The sequence below is a fragment of the Erinaceus europaeus genome, chromosome 11 (assembly GCF_950295315.1).
Source record: "Erinaceus europaeus chromosome 11, mEriEur2.1, whole genome shotgun sequence".
Lineage (NCBI taxonomy): Eukaryota > Metazoa > Chordata > Mammalia > Eulipotyphla > Erinaceidae > Erinaceus > Erinaceus europaeus.
In genome coordinates, this window is record NC_080172.1 from 6673190 (window position 1) to 6691477 (window position 18288).

General features: G+C 47.5%; 1 protein-coding gene across 4 annotated transcripts in view; it reads left to right on the plus strand.

Moving 5' to 3' along the window:
• The window catches only part of CKMT2 (creatine kinase, mitochondrial 2), a 30941-nt gene that overhangs the window by 1006 nt on the left and 11647 nt on the right, over nucleotides 1–18288 (plus strand). Inside the window, exons 1-5 of one of the 4 annotated variants that reach the window (XM_060201111.1) lie at nucleotides 2021–2040; nucleotides 9207–9378; nucleotides 12768–12966; nucleotides 15485–15580; nucleotides 17161–17382. In XM_060201111.1, coding sequence (XP_060057094.1) covers nucleotides 9227–9378; nucleotides 12768–12966; nucleotides 15485–15580; nucleotides 17161–17382 — 669 coding nt within the window. In that variant the 5' untranslated portion in view covers nucleotides 2021–2040; nucleotides 9207–9226. The other 3 variants (XM_060201109.1, XM_060201113.1, XM_060201110.1) reach the window with 3 other exon arrangements.

An 18288-nucleotide genomic window follows, 5' to 3' on the forward strand; every position in this document is an offset into this window, starting at 1 on the left:
TAAGCCAACTCGGCTGGTGTGCTGTTTCCACCAGTGCCTCTGTGCCTTCTGCTGCCCCCGCACGTCTGTGCTCCTGAGCGGACGTCCTTGGGGTGTTCTCTCCTGGAGATGAAGACTACGGCCAACAGAACTTGGCAAGGGGGCGTTTCCTGGCTGAGCAGGTGCCTAGAGGAGACCGAGGCTTTAGTAGGCTATTGGAAAACTCCATTCCCCTCCCTGTGGTTACAGGTGCCTTTTCCAAAAACCCTTGTAAGTGGGTTAAGGCACTGGTCCAGCAAAGCACACCAGTGCCACATCTACTCGTGAAGTGACGGCCTCATGAACAAGTCACATCCTGAGCAAATGGGCTTAGGCCAAATCAAACCTTCTAAAAGGGGGTGGGGGCTGAGGAAGGTCGGGGAACAGTGGGTTGGGAGATGAGCTAAGGAATGGAGAGTCCAGGGCAGGCGGTGGTGCACATCACAGTGCGCGAGAACCTCGGTTCAAGCCCCTGGCGCCCACCTGCAGGGGGAAGGCTTCAGGAGTGGGGAAGCAGGGCTACACCTCTCTCCCTCCCTATCCCCCCTCTCTCAATTTCTCTCACTCTCTATCCAATAATAAATAAAAATACTTTAAAAAAAAGTGGAGAGCCCTGGCTATTTAAACACAGGAGAAGGGTAGGTTTTTTTTTTTGAGAGTTTACCCTTAGCTCAGATACCCAGGCTCTCCTCTACTATAGATATATAACCCAAAGAAGGGTCTGTGCCTCCCCAGAAAAAAAAAAAAAACAGGAAAACTTGAGTGAACATTCCAGAAGCTTCTGCCCACAGACCTTGGAGAGTCAGTCCTGAAGGTGACTGTTGCAGGTCACACATACCCCCGCCTGGGAAATCCCCAAGAATGTATCTCTCCCTTGGACAAGAGTGTTCTTGTTCTCTACAGCCTTTGAAGGGCTCCTAACTTTTTTTAAAAATAGTGGTTCAACAGTGATCAACAAGATTGTAAGATAACAGGGGTCCAATTCCACACAGTTCCCACCACCAGAGTTCCATGTCTGTCCCAGCCCCTCCACTGGAAGCTTCCCTATTCTTTATCCCTCTGGGAGGATGGACCAAAAATTCTTTATAGGGAGCAGAAGGTGGGAGTTCTGGCTTCTATAATTGCTTCTCCGCTGGACATGGGTGTTGGCAGGTGGATCCACACCCCCAGCCTGTCTCTCTCTTTCCCTAGTGGGGCAGGGCTCTGGGGAGGGCAGATTCCAGGACACATTGGTGAGGTCGTCTGCCCAGGGAAGTCAGGATGGTGTTATGGTAGCATCTGCAACTTGGTGGCTGAAAGACAGTAAGATATAAAGCAAATTGTTCAGTAAACAGGAACCCAAAGGTAGAAACAGAACAAATGAAACTAGGGGTCTTCATCTGGAACAAAGCTAGGAAGTTTCTTTTAGGCATGTTCCATGTGGCCCATGACTTTAGCAATTTTTGCCTGAGCCACATGCAGGTGGGATAAAAGTATTGTCTGGAAAGATGGTGTCAGAGTTGAGAACAGGACTAGAAAGCTGGATTAAGGCAGAGAGTGGCTCCCAAATATGAAGTAAGAATATAAATGCCATGAACTGTTAACCCCATCAATCTGACCCAGGGCCCACATCTGTTCCTATTCAGCACAGGAGGCTGTGTGTCCTCTGAGTCCCTGTCAGTCTGAGCTCGCAGTCCATGGTCACAGCTGGGAACATTCTAGGCTGCACTCATTTCAGGACCAGTCTCCCTCGAGTGGCAGAAGGGTGATCCAACCTCCCTTCATAGAGTGGGGCCGTCCCTACCACTGCTGCTCTCCAGTGAGGGCCAGGTCCCGGGGAGGCCCATAGGAGGGTTTCTGATGGTGTTCCTGATGGACGTGACCAGTGATAGGTTCCTAACTCTTTTGTTTTGTTTTGGTCACTGGGGTTTCACCACTCCAGACTGATTTTTTTTTAGACAGAAAGAGAGAAACAGAGAAAGAAAGGGACCACAACCGCCAAGCTTCCTTCAGTGCAGTGAGGATTGAGCTTGGATCCTAAAGGTGAGCATGACAAAGCAAGGGTACTTTCCAGGTGAGCGGTCTTGCTGACCCACTTCCTGCTAAAAGCAGCTCCACCTGGAGACAGGTTCAGTAAGGCTGCTTTGTCTTCATCACAAGGAAGCTTAGGAGGGAAAGGCCACCATTTGGGGGACCAGGGAGGGTGCATATCTATGTTGGAACCAAGTCCTCATAGCCTGGGGAGAAGCTTCAGTGTAGTGGTGTCTTTCCCTCGCATTTTTTTCAACTTTTTTTTTTTATTATCTTCATTTATTTAGTGGATAGAGACAGAAAATAAGAGAGGAGGGGGTGGGGTGATAGGGAGGGAGAGAGACAGAGAGGTATCTGCAGCCGTGCTTCACCACTAGCAAAGCTTTCCCTCTACAGGTGGGACCAGGTGCTCGAAGCTATGTCCTTGAGCATTGTAACCTGTGTGCTCAACCAGGTGCGCCACCACCCAGTCCCTTTCCCTCTCCTTCTGTCTGTCTCTTTTTCTAGCTGAAAAAAGCCCAGAATGGTGAAACCCTGGCGATAACAAAAGAAGAGCCTCTGGTGTATTACAGAGGAAGGACTGTGAATTACGTCTCCTGCTTTTGACTTTCTCCTTGCCGAATAGAACTGGGGTGCCCTGTGGCGCCCACTAGGACAAGGGTAGTTTAGTAAGTTGAACCCTTTGCTCTCCGAGAACTGGGAGAGGACAGTCATTCTCTGCAGGCCTTGGAGATGAACCTCATGGGAATTGGTTCAGAGTGTTCTGTGGAGCCTGTCCAACCCCCAAGGACATCTACTGTTTGGGGGGGTGACTCTCTGGATGGAAAATTGGCACGTGGTCCTCCTCCCTGGCTTGCAGCTGGCCTCTGGGCCTGAAGAGCTCAGACACATGGACCGTGTGTGCAGCTGGGACAGAAATAGCTCTGAGCCAGCAGAAAGGCACCTGCGGCATCTCCATGCAGGAGACTCGGGACAGCCAGGAGGCTCAGGATTGAGTGACAGAACCCATGGCCTCCGTGGTCTAGGACTCTACAAAACCAGGCGAGATTCTTAGATCAGGACCCACTCTACTGTTTGCCTGCCTGTGACAGAGAAACATAGACAGCTCTTGGGTAAACTGGCCAGAGCCTTACTGTAGTGGCTCTTATTTTCCAGAGATTTAGTTTGGGGCCAGGCGGTGGCACACCGGGTTAAACACACACATTACAGTGCACAAGGATCCAAGTTCAAGCCCCTGGTCTCCGCCTGCAGGGGGAAAGCTTCACAAGTGGTGAAGCAGGGCTGCAGGTATCTTGTTGTCTCTCTTCCTCTTTCTCCCCCTACCTTCTCAATTTCTCTCTGTCTCTATGTAATAATGAATTTTTAAAAAATTAATGGTTTGGTTTTTATCATTTAAAGAGAGAGATGAAAACAGCACTATAGCAAATGCAGAAGCTTCAAGCAGGTGCCTCAGGCCTGCAAGTCCTGTGCTCTACCAGCTCATGTATTTCCTGGCTGCTGGCTCTTGTGTTTCAATAGCAAGGGCAAGTATTAGAATGACCACAGTTATCATCGTCTTTGACTATGGTTTTGCACCTTACATGTAAATCTCCCTGGCTGGGAGTCCCATAATTCTGCCAGGTTTAATCTCTACTTTTCAAATCAGGAGACTTGAACAGTTTCAGGGTAGGGAAACCCAGGCCAATCATTTCTACTGGTTGGTGGCTGGAGATGACCTGCCGCCTCATCCCTGTGATATCCACTTCTAAGGAAGGAGCAAGGATGAGAGAGAGTAAAGGCAGACAGAGCCCCTTCTCTTCAGAGAAAGGTAGGATGACCCAGCACCTCCAGCTTCGTCGGTGGGTACATTGGGAACTAGGGTTGGAGTGGGGTGGGTGGAGTTAGCTAGGCCACTTCAGCAGAAGCCTGAGGACCATGAAAGACAGCAGACCCACACCATCCAGGGTCTCTAGGTCAGGCACATACTCTGAGACAGTGAGGAAGAGTGAGTGCAGCTCGGGGGTCCACAGTGGGGGTGAAGTGACTTGTGACTCTCAGTGTTCCAGATCATAGGGCTTTCTTCTCCCCAGTAGTTGGCCAGTGCAGAAATGTCTGCTCTCTCTGAACCCAGGGCCAAAGACCAGTCTGGATGCAAATCCTAGCTTTGTCAACATTCCGGCCCTGAGGCCCTGAGCAAATCACTGATACTTCCTTGAGTCTCAGTTTCTCCATGTGTGAAATAATGGTCTGCTGCAGTGTGGCTAGGCATGTAAGAGTGGGAAGAAGCTGGCAGGGCTGAGCAAAGGTGGGTGAAGCCCACCTACGAAAGGCTGTGGTTGATCAAGTGGAGTCTGGAAGAACCAATTAGGAGGCTGATTAGATCACTCGACTGTTGCCTGTTAAGTAAATGTTAAACTTTCTGATAGAATCCCACAGTGATCTTGGGTCCATACTCCCAGAGGGTTAAAGAATAGGAAAGCTATCAGTGGACGGGATGGGATATGGAGGTCTGGTGGTGGGAATTGTGTGAAGTTGTACCCCTCTTATCCTATGGATTTGTCAGTGTTTCTTTTTTATAAATAAAAAATTAAAACAAAGAAAGAACTGGAAGCCAGCCGGAGGCCATAACTGCCCTCAGGTGCACTGGGTCATGCAGAACACCGGTGTTAATTGCTCGGGCACAGTAGGAGAGCTCGGAGAAAAGTGCCACTCGGTGGACTCAGCTAACCAATGGCAAAGAGCAAGGCATCAGTGAAAAGAAAGAGAAGCCAGCTTCCCTTAGCTTATGACACTGGCGGCCAGCTCTCCCAGCATCAGAAATCTCAGTGGGCTACTGCCTTCCATGGGCTGGAGCTCTGTCCTGCTATGTATTTGCCATGCGCCAAAGAGACGCTGAATCAGCCAGCAAAGCACAGCCCCAGAGAGAAATGTTACAGAAACAGACATATGCCTTCTGTAAGAAGTCTGGGGGGTGATTCCTTCATTTGCAAACCCCCTCAGGCTGCAGGAGTGGAGTCTGCACAGCCTGGTGACGTTGTCCAGGAGAGAAGCCATGTAGCTGTTCTGACCCCTCATTTCCTCTCTCCAGTGCTCTTCCTTTAAAACGGATAATGAGTCTTTTCCTATTTGTTTGTTTCTATTGTATCAAGGTTATTCCTGGGGCTCAGTACTTGCATGAGGAATCCACCACTCCCAGTAACCATCCCCCCGGCCCTTCTTCTTTTTATTTGATAGGACAGAGAAATTGAGAGGGGGAGGGGGAAATAAGGATAGAGAGAGAGGGCCTGGTGGTGGTACACCTGGTTGAGCACACATGTTACAATGCACAAGGATCCAGGTTCAAGCCCCTGGTCCCCACCTGCAGGGGGAAAGTTTTGCAAATGGTGAAGCAATGCTGCAGGTGTCTCTCTGTCTCTCTCCTTCTCTATCTTCCCTTTCCCTCTTGATTTCTGGCTGCCTCCATCCAATAAATAAAGATAATAAAAGATTAAAATGAGAGTGAGGAAGAGAGACATCTTCAGCACTGCTTCACTGCTTGTGAAGCTTCCCCCCCCTTGAAGGTGGGGGCTGGGGGCTTGAACCCCAATCCTTGCGCATGGCACTGTATGTACTGGGTGTGCCATTGCCCTGCTAGTGCTCTTTTCACAAAGTTCAGTGTGTTCTAATCTTCTTCTTCTAGCGTTTGCCCTTCTTCCGTAGCCAGACAACAGCGTCAGGTTGAGCCTGATGTCAAGTTCCAAGACCTCCTTTGAATCTGGAGAGGTGGCAGTCGTTGACTATGTGGGTCATAGTCTGTCTGGAGCCACAGGGGCAGTTCGGGTTGTCTCTGGCTCCCCAGCGATGGAACATAGCGGCGCACCGGCCATGGCCTGTTCGATAGCGATTGAGGAGGGCCCGATCATAACGTGCTAGGTCAAAGCCGGGTTGACGCTGGCAGGGGTCTGTGATGAGGTGTTTGTTCTTTACCTCAGCTGACTGCCAACTCTGTTTCCAAGAGTCTGGAACAGAGAAGTTCAGTGTAGGCGTAGGGGACCAGATTGGGTGACGAGACGTCAAGCGTTGGACAGGGTGGGCGAAGATATCCGTGTATATTGGCAGGTCCGGTCGAGCGTAGACGTGGGAAATGAACTTAGATGATGCCGCACCCCCACGAATATCTGGCGGGGCGATGTTGCTAAGAACTGGCAGCCATGGAACCGGGGTGGAAGGGATGGTTCCAGAAATTATCCTCATAGAGGAATATAATTTGGAATCGACCAAGTGGACATGGAGGCTACGGAACCATACTGGGGCACAGTATTCTGCAGTGGAATAGCAGAATGCCAGAGAGGATGATCGTAGTGTGGCAGCGCTCGCTCCCCATGAGGAGCTGGCCAGTCTTGCAATGATGTGATTCCTCACGCCCACCTTTGCTGCAGTTTTTATGAGATGTTCGTAAAATGACAGAGTGCGATCGAGAGTAACGCCAAGATAGACTGGCTGGGCTTCATGCCGGATTCTCGTATCGCCAAGCTGCACATTAAGCTCACGCGAGGCCGAGGCATGGTGTAGATGGAAAACAGATGATACCGTTTTTGCAGTGCTAGGGATTAGTCGCCATTTTTTACAGTAATGTTCTAATGATGCCCAAGCATAAAGGGGCATTTAAAGTTTTTCCAGGAAGGCTTATTTCTTTTTTGCTCCAGATTTTTTTCCCCCTCCAAACTGTTGTCTCACTATCTTCATATCATATAGTGGTGGCTTCTTAAACCGTGTCTGAAAGCTAGACACAGACAAAGTCAAATACTGACTGTTTGGTGGACACAAGTCATCTCTGTCTAGAGATGTGTCTCAGTGGTAGAGACCCTTTGAAATGTATGAGGCCCTTATTGGATCCCTGGTGTATACACACACACACACACACACACACACACACACACAACACTTTCCAGATTGTCTTTTATAGATAGAGCTCTTTCCAGCTTGATTTATGCCCCAAGATCAATCAAGAAAGAAAGTGAATCTCCAAAGGCTACTCTTGGAGTGTGTGCAAGGTCATGTCAAGTCAGTTACTCTTACTGCATAGCCCAGACTTCTGCCCACAAGTATTCAAGTTCATTCGTACTTTGCCCTACCCAGTCTTGGATAATCTCATAGCAGAGTTCTGGGAAGAGTTCCATTATTTATTGGAGTATCATAGAAATCAATGTAATGAGAGAGTTAAAAAAGTTGCCTGTTCCACTGTTCCCCACTTGACACCATATCTCAATAAACTCCCTGATAGATGGTTGAGCAGCGAGTAGCAAATTCAGGACATCTGTCTGCGAACATTTCTCCCAATTTTCCTAAACATTTTGACATATACATCGTTTCTGCCTCCCCCCCCCCCCCAATCATGAGCTCCCTTTCCAGTGTCTATGCCTACACCTTCATAGTCCTCTTAAAATGTTACTTCTCTGGCTGTCATTATTCAGTCTTGAAAAGACTCAGCTGACTTCTTCATTTCCATGTAGATGAATTGCCTGTCCTCTTGGATTGCCTTTTTGACACGTTTGTAGCTAGTATTCTGCACTCGGCTCACATTCATCTAGATGTGCAGTTACTAGTTTTCCTTAGACTATGTTGACTCTCTTGACTCATGGATTTTGAATTTTCTTAATAGAGTCAGAAACTGAAAGGGAAGAGGAATGAAGAGAGAGAGAGACATGAGTACTGCTTCACCACATGTGATGCTTCCTACCTGCAAGTAGGGACCGGGGCTTGAACCTGGTGAATCATGGGATTTGGCTTTGATCATTTCTGGAAAGCTCTCAGCCATTTCTCTGGAAACACAGCTTTTCTGTTTTCTCTGTTCCCTCTTAGGAGCTTTGAGTTGGACGTGTATTTGACATTGACATTCTATCCCCCATATTTCTTAGGGTATGTCTCATATTTTCTACTTTAAAAATGTCTGTGCTACATTCTAGGTGAATTACTAGAATACATTTTCCAGTTGATTTATCTTCTACTGTGATGTGTTCAGTAGTTGAATGTGTTTTTCTTTCAAATCTACATGGCTTCTTGTTGCTTGTTCACCTTTGTGATTCTACCACTCTTTATATATTTCACATGGGGGAGGCCAGGCAGTGGCACACCTGGTTAAGCACACACATTTCAGTGTACAAGGACCTGGGTTCAAGCCTCTGGCCCCCACCTGCAGGGGAAAAGCGTCACTAGTGGTGGAGCAGGGCTGCAGGTGTCTCTGTCTCTGCCTCCCTATCTCCCCTCCCCTCTCAATTACTCTGTCTTATTGTCAATTATAATAAAATAAATTCACAAAGAGTTCATCTCTAGTTGTTTCTGACATTCCCAACATCTTCTGTCACTGGCAGTCTGACTCTGTGATCAATCCTTCTGTTGATTCCCATTCATGGCTATCTTCTCGGGTACTGGATGACCTCTGAGAGCTTATGGTTGGATTTTAATCTTAAGGAAGGAAACCAAGGCTTCAACAAACTATCCTTTTCCAAGAGAGCATTTGAATCTGTCTCTTCCAGAAACCAAAGGCTGACCTCGGGTCATCTCAGCCCCCTTTTAAGGGTGCTAGCAGGTCTGCAGGTGTCTATCTTTCTCTCCCCTTCTGTCTTCCCGTCCTCTCTCGATTTCTCTGTGCCCTATCCAACAACGACGACAACAATAATAACAACAACAATAAACAACAAGGGCAACAAAAAGGGGAAAGCTGCAGACCCTGCCCCCGGCCTCACCACCCTTATCCTAACCTGAGTGATCAGTGGGCATCAAGCCTCCTGGTTTGTAGCTCTGAGTCATGCCACCAGCTTCTGTGGGGAGGGCAGAGTAGAAGAGCGGCCTGAGACACCTCCTCCATGTCTGACCAGCCCCGCAGACCAGCCCAGGTGGCATCTGGTTGTATGGTCGAGGGCCCAGCAGCTTTTCTGGTCTATCAAAGAACTGGAAGTCGATATCCTCTGTTTGTCTGTCTGTCTGTCTGTCTCTTCTTATATTCGCAAAGAAAATGGCATGAGCTAGAGGCAGTTGGAAATTTATAGCGTGTAAAGCTACCCATATTTTCCCAAGCGGTGTGAAGCGGGTAGAGGAGAAAGGAAGAAAGGGAACAAAAGGAGACTGCTTCTGCTATACTTTCTCTTGCCTGTTGGTTTCTGTGCTGCGGCTCAGGGCCATCCTGTGAACCTGCCTAGTCCAGTTTCTCTGTTTTCCAGACACTCGTCCAAGAGGAAAGATGACCAGTGCCTTCTCGAAGTTGCTAACTGGGCGGAATGCCTCTCTACTGTTTGCTACCTTGGGTACCAGTGCCCTGACCACTGGGTACCTGGTGAACCGGCAGAAAGTGTGTGCTGAGACCCGGGAGCAGCAAAAGATGTTCCCACCAAGGTAAGTTCTCTTGGCTGTAAAATAACTTCAAGTTCCAGCCAGAATTCACATTTCAGCTCTGCTGGAATCAGTCAGCAAATGCCTCTGGTTTTGCCGTGCAGGATAAGTCAGATTGACAGCAATCTGGGGGACTGAACGAAGCACAGAAGTGTAGTGGCGTCAATCCTGATCAGACCTTGCACTGTAGTTGAGTAAGAATAGAAATTGTTAACCATATTGAATGTTTTTATGCAGGTAAAGTGCCTCACTTGGAATTTTGATGTTATTCATCTTAGCATCCTTTTGTAATGAAAGGGAGCTTTATCCCCAGAGCCCTGCCCCACAAGGGAAAGATAGAAACAGGCTGGAGGGATAAATCCACCTGTCAACGCCCATGTCCAGGGGAGAATCAATTACGGAAGCCAGACCTTCCACCTTCTGCTCCCCATAAAGAATTTTGGTCCCTACTCCAGAGGGAAAAAGAATAGGGAAGCTTCCAATGGAGGGGATGGACATGGAACTCTGGTGGTGGGGACTGTGTGGGATTATACCCTTGCTAGCTTACAGTCTTGTTCATCATTATTAAATCACTAATAAAATTTTTTTTAAAAAGGGAGGTTTGGAAAAATTAAGTAATGTAGGGCTGGGTGGTGGCACACCTGGTTGAGTACACATGTTACAATGCACAAAGACCCAGGTTTGAGCCCCTGGTCCCCACCTGCAAGGGGAAAGCTTTGTGAATGTTGAGGCAGCTCTGTAGGTGTCTTTGTGTCTCTCTCCCTTTCTCCCCCCTCGATTTCTGATTATTTCTATTCAACAAATAAATAAATAAATAAATAAATAAAGATAATTTTAAAAGTTTAAAAAAGAAAAGAAAAATTAAGTAACACCCTGTTGTTATCTAGTGTCGCTAAATGCAAATCCAGGGATCCATGGCTCCAGACCCCTGCTTCATCTACTGCCTTCTAGTTCTGCCGCTGTTCTGGTTCTGATTTTAAGTATCAGTTTTGTGGCCCTGGAGGTCCCTTGGAATTTGCAAGCATGAGGTCCTAAATTCAATCCCTGTCATCAACATATAGTAGAGTGATGCTCCACTTCTCCCTATCTCTTTTCATCTCTCTCTCTCTCTCATAAATAAATCTTTTATAAAAGCATCAGTGTTAACAGACATGAAAGCTGGGAGGGAGGAGTGGTGTGAGGAAGACAAGAATTCATGACCCTCAGAAGCTGGTCAGGGGTGAGATATAAGTAACTTGGTTTGGGATGTACTTCCTGGAAGTTCAGATCTGCAGGCTCAGAGATGAGGAAGACCTCAAGTGTTTCTCAGAGGCTGGCTGGCTCTCCTGGGAGTCAAGATCTCTGAGGGAATGACCAACAGCCATTATGTACCTCAGGAATATCTGAGTTGAAATGACCTGTGTGTGAGCCCAAATCCCCAAATGTCAGCCAGCACATCTCCAGTACCTTCCAGGCAAAGAGGGCACTTCATTTTATTTCCTTTTGTACATTACTCCAACAGATATTTGCTATAGCCAAGATATTTTCTGTCAACACAGCCAGTGAATTCATGGGGCTTGTATCACAGACAAAGGACATAGCTGGATCTCTCTGCAATCCACCTTCAGGGTTTCCAGCTGCCCCACATAACCTAAGGGACAAAATGTGACTGTATCCTTTAACAAAACTTCCGAAAATATATAAAGAGCTCACCAAACTCAGCGACAAGAAAACAAATGACTCCATCCAAAAATGGGGAGAGGATAGGAGCAGAATATTCTCCATAGTAGAGATTCAAAAGACAAAAAAAAAATATATGAAAAAATGTTCCAAGTCAGTGATTATCAGAGAAATGCAAATAAGACAACAATGAGACACCACTTCACTCCTGTGACAATGTCACACATCAGAAAAGGTAGCAGCAACAAATACTGGAGAGGTTGTAAGGACAAAGAAACCCTCCTGCACTGCTGGTGGGAATGTCAGTGAGTCCTACCACTATGGAGAGCAGTCTGGAGAACTCTAAGGAAGCTAGAAGTGGACCTACCTTATGACCCTGCAGTTCTTCTCCTGGGGAGATATCCTAAGGAACCCAACACACCCATCCAAAATGATCTGTGTATATCTATGTTCATAGCAGCACAATTTATAATAGCCAAAACCTGGAAGCAACCGAGGTGTCCAATAACAGATGAGTGGCTGAGCAAGTTGTGGTCTCTATACACAATGGAATACTACTCAGCTATAAAAAATATTGACTTCACCTTCTTCACTTCATCTTAGATGGAGCTTGAGGGAATCATGTTAAGTGAGGTCAGTCAGGAACGAAAGGATGAATATGGGATGATCTCCCTCATAGTCAGAAGTTGAAGGCAAGATGAGAAGGGAAAACACTAAGCAGAACTTGGACTGGAGTTGGTGTCTTGCACTGAAGACTCTGGGATGGGGGGGAGGGTTCAGGTCCTGGAATATGATGGCAGAGGGGGACCTAGTCGGGGTAATATTGTTATGTAGAAAACTGGGAGAGGAGTCGGTAGCAAAGCAGGTTAAGCGCACGTGGTGCGAAGCTCAAGGACTGGTAGAAGGATCCAGGTTTGAGCCCACCCAGCCCCCCACCCCACTCCCCACCTGCAGGGGAGTCACTTCACAGGCGGTGAAGCAGGTCTGCAGGTGTCTTGTCTTTCTCTCCCCCTCTCTGTCTTCCCCTCCTCTCTCCGTTTCTCTCTGTCCTATCCAGCAACAACAACATCAACAACAATAATAACCACAACAATATACAACAAGGGCAACAAAAGGGAATAAAGAAAAATAAAAAATAATCTTTAAAAAATAAAAAGATACAAAAAAAGAAAACTGAATTGTTACGTATGTACAAACTATTGTATTTTACTGTCAACTGTAAAACATTAGTCCCTGAATAAAGAGAAAAAAGAAATAAAGAAATAAATTAAAAAAACTTCTGAGTTACAAAAAAATTCTTCATATGATTTCAATTTATTTTCTAATTATTTTTAGTCTCTCTCCTCTAGATGAACAGAGATCCTCAGACAGCACCAGGCCCTTCTCTCTGGCAGCTCAATGAGTTATTTTTTTATGAATTTCAGACATTTATTTAGTTATTATAAAGAATGAGAGGAAACCAGATCATCTCTCTGGCTCAGGAACTGCCAGGCATTGAACTCAGGACCTCATGCTTGAGAGTCCAACACCTTATCCACTGCACCATCCCCTGGGCTACAGAGTAGAGTGCTATTAAAAATAATAATAATAACCAGACTCATTTTAGTTAAGACTCCTAGTCTGGTGTCTGTCCCCACTGAAAGCCTGGTGAAAGGACAGTTAGGAATAAAGCCTTCTCGTGGGCCCCTTCTCTTGAGCGTGCTCTCCACCTAAAACTTCTCTCCCCCATGCAGCGCAGACTACCCTGACCTGCGCAAGCACAACAACTGCATGGCCGAATGCCTCACCCCCTCCATCTATGCTAAGCTTCGCAACAAGGTGACACCCAATGGCTACACCTTGGACCAGTGTATCCAGACGGGTGTAGACAACCCCGGTCATCCTTTCATCAAGACCGTCGGCATGGTGGCGGGTGACGAGGAGTCCTACCAGGTACCTCTGCTGCTGGGTCCGGAGGAGGGTGACACACCCCAGACTCCCAAGCCTTCTCCTCTCCTCTCCTCTCCTCTCCTCTCCTCTCCTCTCCTCTCCTCTCCTCTCCTCTCCTCTCCTCTCCTCTCCTCTCCTCTCCTCTCCTCTCCCCTCTCCCCTCTCCCCCCTCCCCTCCCCTCCCCTCCCCTCCCCTCCTCTCCTCTCCTCTCTGAGACCAGCTTTCAGCCTTCTTGGGAGGCGTTGCCATGAGGGAAGTCAGCGGCTTTAACAGGTTATCTGGAGAGCTCTCAGGACCCAGGAGGGCCACCCTACCCTAGGAGTGAGGCTGCCTTGGCTGCTGTCTCTGTGTCTATCCTCACGGAGGAGTAAGTTATACACAGAGCTCTCTGAGCATGTCAAAGGAATGAACTGGTACAGGGAAAAAGTCAGCTCTTTGGGTTTTTACTTTACTGGTGATTATTTTCATCAGTAAGGTGGTAGGAGACCATGCACGTATGGCCAAACTGAAGGGTTCTGTGCATCTTATTTTAAGTTACTGTTTATACGAATCCTGTAGCCCAGACTGCCGAGTCCATCAAGTCTCTTGAGGAAATATCATCATCGTCACAGCTGAAGCACAGGCTTCAGTCACCACATGCACACTATACAGAGCAGTCTCTGGCCAGTGCCTCCAAGCCTCTCTCTCCAGTTTGACCTCCCCGTTGTTATCCGCTTAGGGAGCTGAGAGCTGTTCCCTAGAAGGCAGGCAGTTCTCAAGAGGAAAGAGGGGTTCATCCTGAGCCAGCAAGAGTGGCATCTGATTCAATATCTGGCTCTGGGCTTCCCCAAAGTCTACGGTAGAGTTTGGACCCAACATGCTACACACACACACACACACACACACACACACACACACACACACACACCACACACACACACTCACACACACCACACACACACACTCACACACACACTCACACACACACACTCACACACACACACACATACTCACACACACACACTCACACACTCACACACACACACACACACTCACACCACACACACTCACACCACACACACTCACACCACACACACACACACACACACACACACATACACACACCACTTTCCGCAGTTCTCAAAGCCTCTAGGATGTTCTGTTATGGTTGACTGTAAGATTATTATTATTTTGTATTATCTTTGTTTCTCTATTGGATAGACAGTCAGAAATCTAGAGGGGGGGAAAAGGGAAATAGAGAGGAAAAGAGAAACAAAAGACACCTGCAGCCCTGCTTCACCACTCTCAAAGCTTTCCCCCTGCAGGTGGAGACTGGAAGCTTGAATCTGGGTGTCTGAGCATTTGTAATATATGCTCAACAAGGTGGACCACCACCTGGCTCCCTACTTTAACATTATTTCTCCTAAAGAATGTTTCTGAAAGTGTGTGTGTGTGTGTGTGTGTTTGTGCGTGCATGCACATGTGTAAGGACAGACGGAGAGAGAGAGACTTGCATGAGGCAGTTGAACTGACAAAGGCCATCATAGAATGAGAAGTCTCAACTTTACCCTTTGTATTTTTCTCCTGGCTCGCTTTCTTTCTTTCTTTCTTTCTTTCTTTCTTTCTTTCTTTCTTTCTTTCTTCCTTCCTTCCTTCCTTCCTTCCTTCCTTCCTTTCTTTTTAAAAAGATTTTATTTATTAATGAGAAAGATAGAAGGAGAGAGAGAACCAGACATCACTCTGGTACATGTGCTGCCAGGGATTGAACTCAGGACCTTGTGTTTGAGAGTCAGTGTTTTATCAGCTGAGCCACGTCCTGGGCCACTCTCCTGGTTTTCCATAGCTTGACTATATTGCTTCAAGTCTAAAAGTTGACCTTCCCTTCAGACCACAAAACTACTTTCTTGTCATGTTGTTTATTTTATTCTACAAAGATGACAGTTTCTTGAGGGTAGACCTCAAATTCTCTTTTTTTAATTTTAATTAATTAATGTATTTATTTATTTGGTAGACACAGAGAGAAACTGAGAATAAAGGGGGAGATAGAGAGGGAAAGATAAAGAGAGATACCTGCACAGCCCTGCTTCACCACTCATGAGGCTTCCCCCCCCTGCAGGTGGGGTCCAGGATCTTGAACCCTGGTCCTTGTGCACTGTAACGTACACGCTTAACTGGGTGTGCCACCACCTGGCCCTCGAGCCCCCCTCAGATTCTTAAAGGCAAGGCTTCCTTGCTCAGTCTGAGGGAAGTGGGCTGGGCAGAGTCACTGGGCAGCTGAAGATGACAGAGTTCTGTAGGCCGCCCTTCCCAAAGGACAAGGTGCCTCAGAGTCTTTTTTGATGTAGCCTGTTGTTGTTATCCTGCAACTCACTCATTGTTATCACACCCACTAATTTTCCATCTAGCAGAGTTGAGAGTCTCAGAGAAAGAGGGGCAGTAACTTTGTTCTCTGGGGTAAAAATGTGACAAGAGTAAGGTATGGTCTTTTGATAGCAGATGAACTAGTTTTTAAGAGTAACCAGAAACACCTTCCCTCCTCAGGTTTTTGCTGATCTTTTTGATCCTGTCATTAAGCTAAGACACAATGGCTATGACCCCAAGGTGATGAAGCACCCCACGGATCTGGATGCATCCAAGGTAGGCTCCAGCCTCCCCTCTCCCTTCCTTATGAAGCTGACACTCCAGAGATAAGGTGAGGAAGGGGAGCCCTTAGGTCAGATGCCCTTGAAAGCACAGCACACTTCCTAGATGGCCACTGAGACAAGAAGCTCCCATAGTTTTTGTTATTGTTTTTTTTATTTTTATTAGTGATTTAGTAATGATTAACAGGATTGTGAGATAACAGGGGTACAATTCCAAACAGTTCCCACCACCAGAGTTCTGCATCCCATCCCCTCCATTGGAAGCGTCCCTATTTTTTCTCTCTCTGAGAGTAGGGACCCAAATTCCTTTTGGGATGCAGAAGGTGGGAGTTCTGGCTTCTGTCATTGCTTCTTCACTGGACATGGGTGTTGACAGGTTGATCCACACCTCCAGCCTGTTTCTGTCTTTCCCTAGTGGGGCAGGGCTCTGGGGAGGTGAGACTTCAGGACACATTGGTGAGGTCGTCTGTCCAGGGAGGTCAGAATGGCTTTATGGTAGCATCTGCAACTTGGTGGTTGAAAGGCAGTAAGATAGAAAGCAAGAAAAGTTGTTTACTAGAGAGAACCCCAAAGGTAGGAATAGAGCAGATGAAATTAGGGATCTTCCTGTAGAAAGTAACTAGGAAGTCTAATTTAGGTATGTTCCATGTGGCTCATCAATTTAGTAATTTTCACCTGAACCTGGTAGCTTACATGCAGGCAGACATAAAGTATTGTCTGGGAAGATGGTGTCAGAGTTGAGAATGGGACCAGAAAGCTGGATCTGGGCAGAAAGTAGCTCCCAAACATGAGAAAAGTATAAAAATGCCATTAACGGTTTACCCCATGGATCTGAGCTAGGGCCTATACATTCAGCCCAGGAGCCTGTGAGACCTCTGCATCCCTGTCAGTCTGAGCTCACAGTCCGTGGTCACAGCTGAAAACATTCTAGGCTGCACTCACTTCAGGACCAGTCGCTTCCTCGAACTCTGGCCTTAATAAGTACCACCAGGGGAGTCGGGCAGTAGTGCAGCGGGTTAAGCGCAGGTGGTGCAAATCACAAGGACCGGCATAAGGATCCCGGTTCGAGCCCCCGGCTGGCTCCCCACCTGCAGGGGAGTCGCTTCACAGGCGGTGAAGCAGGTCTGCAGGTGTCTATCTTTCTCTCCGCCTCTCTGTCTTCCCCTCCTCTCTCCATTTCTCTCTGTCCTATCCAACAACAATGACAGCAATAACAACAACAACAACAACAATAACCACAGCAATAAAAAAAGAGAAACAAAAGGGAATAAATAAATAAATATTTTTTAAAAAATAAGTACCAGCAGAATGGTGTTGGTTACTGAGGACTCCCAAGTCTTCCCTAAAACAGTTTATTATCTCAAATGCTGTTTGGGCAAAAGAGTCCAGACAGCCCAATCTAAAGTAGCCCTGGTCTCTAAGCCCTGTGCTCCCAGAGCCCCAGAGTGTGCCCAGTGTGCAGGCTGCACAAATGTGCCCCTGCCAGAGGTCCCCCGCCTGCTGGCACGACTGCAGAGCCGCGCACCGGGAACCCACACTGAGCCAGCGCTGACCTCCGGCACCTCTGCTTGGCAGATCACCCACGGGCTGTTCGATGAACGCTACGTGTTGTCCTCCCGCGTCCGCACGGGCCGCAGCATCCGCGGGCTGAGCCTGCCCCCCGCCTGCTCCCGCGCAGAGAGGAGGGAGGTGGAGAATGTGGCCATCACTGCCCTGGAGGGCCTCAAGGGGGACCTGGCCGGCCGTTACTACAAGTTGTCTGAGATGACTGAGCAGGACCAGCAGAGGCTCATTGACGTGAGTGGGGGCCTGGCACCACTGGAGAGGCGGGTGGGCTGTGCTGAGCCCTGGGACCTGAGCGGTGCAGCCTTTTCAGGAGGAGCTCAGGGGCTGGAGAGATAGCAAAATGGTTCTGCCAAAGGGCTTTCATGCCTGTGTCTCTGAGGTCACAGGTTCAGTCCCCAGCCCCACCATAAGCCAGAGCTGAGTAGTGTTCTGGTATCTCTCTCTCTCTCTCTCTATCTCTCTCATTAAAATAGAATAAATAAAAATATTAAATCTCTCTCTCTGTACCTCTGTCAGTAATATAAAATAAATAAAAAATATTAAAAAGAAGAAAGAGAAGAAAAATAGCTCAGGTCCCTTCCCTGCCCCACTGAGATTCAGCCTTTCCTGAATAAAGAAGATGAGACCTTAAAACTTGAAATCAGGAGTTAGGCAATGGCTCACTGGAAGAATGCGCTTTTCGAACTCAGCTAGTACATGGGAGCCCTAGGTAAAGGGGAATTTTACAAGCAGTGAAGAGGGTGAAACAATGCAGTTCTGTGGCATCTCTCCTTCTTCCTCTCTCTCCCCCTTTCATTATCTTTCTTTCTTTTTTAAATATTTTTTAATTCTTTTTTTAAAACTTTATTTATTTATTATTGGATAGAGACAGAGAGATATTGAGGGGAAAGGAAGATAGAGATGGAGAGAGACAGAGAGACACCTGCAGCCCTGCTTCACTACTTGTGAAGCTTTCCCCCTGCAGGTGGGGACGAGGGGCTTGAACCCGGGTCCTTGTGCACTGTAGTGTGTGCACTTAACCAGGTTCACCAACGCCTGATACCCCCCCTTTCATTTTCTATCTGAAAAATAAATATAGGCTCCACTGGCTGCACTAGAATCATGCAGGCACAGCGCCCCAGTGGAGATCTGGCATAT